Source organism: Nansenia antarctica (genome assembly GCF_963989245.1).
Source record: "Nansenia antarctica genome assembly, chromosome: 8".
Classification (NCBI taxonomy): domain Eukaryota; kingdom Metazoa; phylum Chordata; class Actinopteri; order Argentiniformes; family Microstomatidae; genus Nansenia; species Nansenia antarctica.
Window position 1 is genome coordinate 18,039,700 of NC_137678.1, and position 9,061 is coordinate 18,048,760.

At 48.2% G+C, this 9,061-nt stretch overlaps 2 protein-coding genes across 2 annotated transcripts in view; both read left to right on the top strand.

Moving 5' to 3' along the window:
• abcc9 (ATP-binding cassette, sub-family C (CFTR/MRP), member 9) overlaps positions 1-104 on the top strand; it is a gene marked incomplete at both ends in the record, with an annotated part of 61,187 nt that extends 61,083 nt beyond the window's left edge. Inside the window, one exon of the mRNA XM_080538139.1 lies at positions 1-104. This exon is cut by the window's left edge and continues 34 nt beyond it. Within this exon, the coding sequence (XP_080394265.1) occupies positions 1-104 (104 nt within the window).
• Positions 105-4,280: 4,176 nt separating this feature from the next.
• On the top strand, positions 4,281-7,957 carry kcnj8 (potassium inwardly rectifying channel subfamily J member 8; the record flags this gene model as incomplete). The annotated part of the gene is made up of 3 exons (XM_080537809.1): positions 4,281-4,630; positions 6,327-6,636; positions 7,334-7,957. 3 exons carry the CDS (start codon positions 4,281-4,283, stop codon positions 7,955-7,957), a joined length of 1,284 nt encoding a protein of 427 aa, XP_080393935.1.
• Positions 7,958-9,061: the final 1,104 nt, after the last annotated feature.

Consider the following 9,061-nt stretch of genomic DNA (forward strand, 5'->3'; position numbering starts at 1 on the left):
TGATCGTGATGAAGCGAGGGAACATTCTGGAATACGACAAGCCAGAGACGCTGCTGGAGCAGGAGGACGGCATGTTCGCCTCCTTCGTCAGGGCCGACATGTAGCCCCGCCCCCAACCAATCAACCAATCAACCAATCAATCAATCAATCAGTCTGACATGTCACCACGCCACCCGTCCATCAATCAACCGATCAACCGATCATTCGATCGATCGATCAACCGATTACCATCCCAATGTCATCCATGCCTGACCCACTGGCGGTAACCATAGATATCACGTTAGGGATTAATGATTAAGGTCACGTGACCTGACCGATCGGTTTCATTGATCTTTTTGACTGTCGGTCCTGTGTGAGGACCGTGGTGGGGTTTATAGGACACATTTGATTATAAAGTTCTTTCGTATTTTTTTGTTGTTGTTGAAATTATTAATCTTTGTTACACTTATTAGACGACGTTATTATATTGTACGGATACATTTTAATTGTGTTATTTGTATGTTCGCGTTAAGCAGATATGCGTATGTATGTATGTCTGTATGTCTGTAACTGCCCTGCAGTGGAGGCTGGTGGAGGTAGAAATCGGAGGCCGGGGGCTCATTGTAAATGCAAGGGAACGGAAATGAGCCCCCGTCCTCCGATTTCTACCTCCGCCGGCCTCCCCCGCGACACTGGTAAGAACACTGTAGGGTCACCGCTGGCCAGCGAGCCCCCTGTCTGTCTGGGAACATGCATCACTGCTGACTGATTCACCGGGACTGCGGACACACAGCGCTCGCTAGCTCTCCTCGACAAGCATGGCTTTCGCCCAATGGGGTGTTCTGATGATGAGATGTAAGATCCCGCCCTCCTCCTCTTGCCATTGGCCAATACTACTAACCATACTACTAACCATATTTCGATTCACTTCAAACCTTGACTCCACAGACCGGTTGTCCAACTGGACACAGATTAACCCTGGTGGTCCCCTGGACTAAAGAAATATATTCACGAGACGAGATTTTAGTCAGGGATCAGCAGGATTAATCTGTGTCCGGGAAAACCGGATAAAAAGATGAGAGACAAGATGAGATTCAACTTCATTGTCATTGAACAAAGCACAAAGTACTGAGACAACCACATTCATGCACCCCCCCCCCCTGCCACCCAGGGAGAACAGAGCTCATTGTGACCTCATTGTGACCTCATAGTGACCTTTGACCTGGGTGATGATGGCATTGGTGGAGGAGGAGGCCTTGTGTGTTCTGATTCAGGATAAAGTTGCTTTCAGGAGAGCTGTGTCACTGTCCCACTATAGCACCCAAACATGTATAGTTATTTTGCATATCAATGACAATTTTATATATATCGACTTTGTACTGTAAAGTATCCGAGTGTTAAATGGATTCTTGCCCGAATGTTCTGCTTTTTATCATAATATAATCCTGTGCCATATCGTTGTTTTTTTTTCTTTGTTAGTTTCAAACTATTTTTGTTTTCTTTTTTTGCTTTTCCTTTAATCACTAAAGCAAGAACAGAGCTCATACACTACTTAATAATAAATAAATAAAAATGTGCCATTTAGCAGACGCTTTTAATCCAAAGCGACTTACAATTACGAATTACAGGGACATTCCCCCTGGAGTAACTGAGGGCTAAGTGCCTTACCCAAGGGCACACTAGTAGTGGTGTGGCTTCAGGCGGGATTTGAACTCACAACCTTCCGATCACAAGTCCAACTCACTATCCACTAGACCACCACACTACTTTTCCTCACATAAGTGCACGCATGCATCCACACACCACACACACGTGACACGTGTAGGGTATTTTGCCAGTCGGTTGTTGAAACCAATCTATACACTCTTCTCAACCTGGTGTTTATCTAACACCTCTCTCTCCCTCTCTCTCTCTCTCTCTCCCTCCCTCTCTCTACTCTCCTTGTGACCGCCCTCTCTCTCCTCTCTCACCCATGCTCCCTCTCTCCTACCTCTCACCCACCCCCCTCTCCACTCCCTCTCTCCCACCCCCCCTCTCTACTCCCTTTCTCCTCCCTCTCTCCCACCCCACCTCTCTCCTCCCTCCCTCCCTCCCTCCTCCTCTCCTCTCCTCTCTCTGAATGAGTAAGTGACATTCATTTAGATTACATTACATGTAAATGTCTTCCCCTCACTGTCCTATATACTCAGTCAGTACACATACACACCCAGGGGCATCTGTGTGTTTGGTCTGCCAGGCTGTTTAAGGTCAAAGGTTAAAGGTCAACAAGGCCCCTATGGGCAGGACGTGCCAGAGGTCCTGTTAGAGAGGCCATAGAGCGGTCCTCAGGGCCTACTATAGGATTATACTGTGTGTGAGTGTGTGTGTGTGCGTTCGAGCATGCGTGCGTGCATGTCTGTGTGTGTGTGTGTGTGTGTGTGTGCGCGTACCAAGCTTCATCACTGACTGCTACTAGATAGATAGAGCCACGCAAGATTCAACTTTGCAGATTTCATTCATGCATTTCATAATAGTTCATTATACCAGTTAACTAAATTAATTAAAGATGATCTCTGCTGTTACTGTTCATGCATGTGTGGAGGGGTTATCAATTATCACCATTTTAAAGACCACATGTTTTTTTTACACATGTTACTTCACCATAGACTTGTGTCTGTCTTAAGTGTATATACTGTATGCGACAATTACTCTGGTATTTGTAATACAAACATATAGAACAAACATTATACAGGGTGCCTACTTTTTTACACTTGAAATGATAATAAAAAAACCTGCTTTAGGTGAAAACTACTGCGAGCCTGTGTTGTTGTTTCACACACACACACACACACACACACACACACACACACACACCACACACACGAAGAACCCTTTTAGAACGTTTTTTTTCTAAGAGGCTATGAACATTCAAAGATTATGTCTCACACACACACACACACACACACACCACACACAAAGAACCCTTTTAGAACTTTTTTTTCTAAGAGGGTATGAACATTCAAAGCTTATGTATCACACACACACACACGCACACGCACGCGCGCACACACACACACACACACACACACACACACACACACACACACAGATGTGTCCCATTGGGCTCATATCCCATCTTCACAAGGATAACTAAAGCTTGATCAGATGTAAACCCTCGGCATTGCATCAGTTGCTGCCTGGCGCCACCTACTGGTCGTTAACGGAACATGACCCTACCATATCTCCACATAGATGACAGTCCACAGCTACCCTTGCTGCCCACAGCTCAGCACAGTCAGCAAGTGAACATTATACATGAATGCAAGTTTGTAAGTAACTGTAACAACGAATTATGTTAAGCCACTTTAACGCACCCATCATCGCCTACAATAGTGGCATTATAAGACTGTTCCATTGGCTACACACAATGGGCAAAATGGATATGATATGAGGCAACAAATGTGTTTTTATGTGCTTTTTAAATAAATGAAACTGAACGAAAACAGAATGAAAAACGAGTAAAGTAAATTCCTTCATTTTCAAAATAAGAAATAAAGCAGCTGTGTATTGTAACCCGCCCATGGAGTTGCGCTGCGTGCGTCAACAGGAGTTGGGATGCGCCCAGGGTTGCCAGATGGGATTGACATATTCCAGCCTTACCACAGTCTATAAACCGCTAAATCCACCAAAAACCACCAGGCCAAAACCTATATTATTGTCAGAAAACCGATAATTACTATTAGGCAGGTGCCCATCTCCTGCCCCTAAACTGTATGTCTGTTGGTGTCCATCTCCTGCCCCTAAGCTGCATGTCTGTTGCCAACGATGTTTGTAAAATAAAATAAAAACCTGCACATTGTATGTAGCTACTAGGGTGTGTGTTTTAACTTCACGCATTTTGTAACTTTCAGGCAGACATTTTGATACCGCCTAAATGCTATTTATCCAGCCCAACATAAATGCTATTTATCCAGCCCAGTAAGTGTGATCAAAAGTAGCCCATTCGGCGGGAACCCGCCCCACCTGGCAACCAGGGATGCGCCCTCAGTAACAGACTGGAAACATCCTTCAGAAGCACTTTTTGGAAGTTGCGCTGGTGCGGACATAATATTTGCCTATTTCTTATTCCGAGAAATCGATGTGATTGAGAACCGACAACGATTTGATTGATTTGATCTCCTTCTACTACATGAACCATGATTGACCGCAGGTGACAGAATTACGCACGGCCCAGGAGGAGGAGAAACTTTGCTGCTGCACTGAAACTATTCAGTCGGTTTTTGTTCCGTTGTCCAATGTGGTGAGAAGAAGCACTGCTGAGGATGTTGGCGAGGAAAAGCATCATCCCGGAGGAGTTTGCCCTTCCGGGGCTTGCGTCGCGGATCCCCCGCAAGCCGGTGTTCAGGGACCGGGTGAACAAAGCGCGCTTCATCGCCAAGAGCGGCTCCTGCAACCTGGCGCACAAGAACATCCGCGAGCAGGGCCGCTTCTTGCAGGACGTGTTCACCACCCTGGTGGACCTGAAGTGGAGGTTCACGCTCGTGATCTTCACCACCACCTTCCTGTGCAGCTGGCTGCTCTTCGCCATGGGCTGGTGGCTGGTGGCCTTTGCGCACGGGGACCTCGACCCCAACCGCGAGCGTGGCATCGAACAGTGCGTCACCAATGTCACGTGAGTACGGGTTATGCATTGATCAATAATCGATGGACGCGTCCTAGTGATTAGACATTATATAGTGGCAGCTGTGGCTCCTAGGAGGTAATGAGCGCAAGGTCGGCAGATCTGCGGTTCGAACCCCGGCTGGCCCCATCTTGAGGTGTCCTTGGGCAAGACACTGAACCCCAAATTGCTCCCAATGAGCGGGCCGGCGCCTTGCATGGTAGCTTGCCACCATTGGTGTGTGAATGGGTGAATGAGAGGCCATTGTAAAGCACTTTGGATTAAGGTGCTATATAAGTCAGTCCATTTATATTGGAAACATTAGAACCATAAGAAATTAGGCCTTTTATTATTTTATCCTGCAACTGTCACATACACTCACATACAGCTTTGTCATCATGACGTATTGAAGCCTAGCACTTTGCAGTAAAAGATCAGATTTTCAACACAGTCATATTGATTATAAACGTACAGTGATTGGTATCTCTGGTGGTCTACTTTATTGATTTGATTGCCTATTAACCCTCTCATCATCCACCATGGCATCCAGCTCATACACTGTTTGAGAACAGGGGTCTAAAGGAGTTCTCCCTTTGTCCCTATCAGGGGAACCCTTTGGGGGGAGGTGGGGGGGGGGGGGGTGGGGGGGGGGGCAGAGAGTGGGGGGGTCAGAGGAGCAACCATTAACATATTGAGAGAGATGAAAGAACCCTTTTCCGTTCCATGTTGACCCCATCTGGGTTCATTCAGAACCTTCTGTGAAAAGGAGTATATGGAACCCCAAAGGGTTCATCTGAGGGTTCTTCAATGAAGAACCATTTTAGACCCCTAGCTGTTTCCCCGGTTTCCTCTGAATAAACTCTGTCCCAGCTGTTCCTCGTGTGGCACCATTACTCTCTCTGTGGCTTCCTGTCCCTCTGGGGTTGGAGGTTGCCTCTCTTGACTGATCTAGGACCAGATCTCCCAGTCCCAGTCCCAGCTAACCCAAACCACAGAGCTTTAAACCACTGACTGTTCCATGGTTGTAAAGCAGGGCTCCTCTGAAGAAAGACACCTTGGTCTCAGTAGGCCCGCCTGTCTAAATAAAGGTTTAATACAATTAAATACATAATACCAATACATTATAATATAATAATAATTAGGGGATACACACCAACTGATCATTGGACAGGATGGATGCCAACCTCCATCAGGGGTAAACATTTGAAAAGGAAATCACTCTGGAAAATGGAAGTTCACCACTCACTGTGAAACCAGCGTTCATCTCCATAAACATATTTACATTTGATGACAATGATGATGATGTAACACACGTTTGACACCATTCCACATTCCGTCCCATGCATTACAGTGAGCCCATCCTCCGATTTCTACCTCCACCAGCCTCCCCTGTTACCTATTCCTATCCCCCTACCCCTTTCATTTCATCTCAATATGGTAATGGTTGCTCCTCTGTCCCCTGACTTCCCCACTCTCTCTCTCCCCCCCTGTGCCCCCCTCCCCCTCTATTCTCTCTCCCCCCCCCTCTCTCTCCCCCCCACCCCCCCGTCCCCCCGTCCTCCCCTCCCCCTCTCTTCCCCCCCCCCCTCCCCCCCTCTCTCTCTCCCCCCCACCCCCCCTGTCCCCCCTCCCCCTCTCTCTCTCTCCCCCCCTCTCTCCTCCCCCCTCTGTCCCCCTCTCTCTCCCCCCCCTCCCACCAACCCCACAGGTCGTTCACCTCGGCCTTCCTGTTCTCCATCGAGGTCCAGGTGACCATCGGTTTCGGGGGTCGTATGATCACGGAGCAGTGTCCCACCGCCATCACGGTCCTGATCCTGCAGAACATCGCCGGCCTCATCATCAACGCCATCATGCTGGGCTGCATCTTCATGAAGACGGCGCAGTCCCACCGCCGCGCGGAGACGCTCATCTTCAGCCGGCACGCCGTCATCGCCGTGCGCAATAACCACCTCTGCTTCATGATCCGCGTCGGCGACCTGCGCAAGAGCATGATCATCAACGCCTCCGTGAGGCTGCAGGTGGGACTGTGGAGGCGGAGGCGCGACTCAGGGTCGTGTCCTGAGGCCGCACAAGTTGATTAGTGATTTAGAGTTTAGAGAACCGCTTTCTCCCTGACCTTAACCTCAATCTGACCTCTGACCTTAACCTCAACTCTGACGTTAACCTCAACTCTAATCTTTACCTCAATTCTGACCTCAACTGACCTTAACCTAAACTCTGACCTCAACTCTGACCTCAACTCTGACCTTAATCTCAACTCTGACCTCAACTCTGACCTTAACCTCAACTCTGACCTCAACTCTGACCTTAACTCTGACCTTAACTCTGACCTTAACCTCAACTATGACCTCAACTCTGACCTTAACTGACCTTAACTCTGACCTTAACCTCAACTCTGACCTCAACTCTGACCTTAACTCTGACCTTAACCTCAACTCTGACCTCAACTCTGACCTTAACTCTGACCTTAACCTCAACGCTAACCATAACCAACTTTCGAATCATAATTTAAACCGTAAATTCTAACTAACTAACTAACTAACTAAAGCATTAGCAACTTCCAAAGGAAAGGGGGGGGGGCGGGACTCGGGAGTTGTGACAAAGAAGCTCTCAGCCAACCAGAGACCAGAATGTTTGGTCATGTTTCAACCCTAATTCTCTGCCACCTCTGTCTCCCCCCACCACCCTCCCTCCCTCCCCCTCCCAACCCCCCAGGTGGTGCGTAAGACCACCACCCCCGAGGGCGAGATCATCCCCATCCACCAGATCGACGTGCAGACGGAGTCGGACGTGGCCAACAACAGCATCTTCCTGCTGGCTCCCCTCATCATCTGCCACACCATCGACAAGGACAGCCCCATGTACGACCTGTCAGCCATGGAGCTCCAGTGCAGCGACCTGGAGGTGATCGTGATCCTGGAGGGCGTGGTGGAGACCACGGGCATCACCACGCAGGCGCGCACCTCCTACGTCACCGAGGAGATCCAGTGGGGCCACCGCTTCGTGCCCATCGTGACAGAGGAGGACGGCGTCTACTCGGTGGACTACTCCAAGTTCGGCAACACGGTGAAGGTGGCGACGCCGCGGTGCAGCGCGCGCGAGCTGGACGAGAAGCCGTCCATCCTGATCCAGACGCTGCAGAAGAGCGAGCTGGCGCACCAGAACTCGCTGCGCAAGCGCAACTCCATGCGGCGGAACCACTCCATGCGGAAGGCGGCGACGACGACGGCGGGGGGGGTGGCGGCGGCCGTGGCCATGCGGCGGAACAACTCGGCGCTCAACGTGCCCAAGGTGCAGTTCCTAACCCCGGAGGGAGGGCAGAACATGGCGGTCACATGACACGAGGTCACACAAGGGTTCCCGTCGGCTGTCGTCCGATTCCCCGTCCAGTTTCCCGTCAGCTACGATAGGGCGGCGGACTCTTCCTCTGTTCTTTCTCTTCCGTCTTCTATAGCGTTTATTTGCTCAGCACTGTCACTATACCTGAAGCAATTAATAATTAATAATAATTAATTACTGTGTTGTCTCTGTTGTTTGTTTTACTGTGACTGACTGTCTGTTTGTGTGTAGAAGTGTACGTGTTTCGTTGTGAGGGAGGTTATTTTTTTTCCGACTTCTAAGTCGCCTTTGTCTTTGAGAGGGAATACGGCGGGAAGATGTGTAGTCTCTCATGGCCTTAAAATAATCTATTTTTCACAAGTACTGTATAATATATATGATGTAGATGCCATGGTGTACATGTGTAGGAACACACATTTGATGTCCTTTTTTAGCGTTACTTTTTTCAGAATTTTCCATTTTCACAATTGACCAAAGAGCCCTATTGTGTATCAGCATACAGACCAAGTCTCCGGCTTAGCAGAGGACAGGGAAGATTGTAGCGGAGATGACCAGGTAGAAAATGGATTCATATACCACCGTGTGCCTTTTCTCTCGACCTTTGTTAAACCTTTGCTACAGCACTGAACGTACACCTTGTTGTTTCTGAATCTGCCACAATAAATAGAACCCTTTAATTGTTGGTTTTGGGTTTGATTTACTTTTTTTTAAATTATTGTGTTAGTATCTAACCACTTAATTAAACATGACTGTTTTAGAAATGATTGGACGAGCTTTATAATGATGCATAGAGTATGATGCTAGACAGAGAATACTCAATGCTGTTTCATTCAGATGACCTTTTAGCTGACCCTGCATGACCCCATGACCTTTGGGGCAGTCCTGATAATCAAGTGGACATGAGAAGTGTTTGGTACATTTATTTTTGGATTCACTGACCGGAAGAAATGGCTCTCATAATACACAAAAAAAGTTATACATACTGCAACCATCAGAAAAGAAAAGTGTAAAGAAAGGTACAACGTGCAGTGGTCTCTGATTATGTGATGACGTCACGCACGTGCCGGTGTGCAGCTTCTCGGTTGTTTTTACAGACACATAATG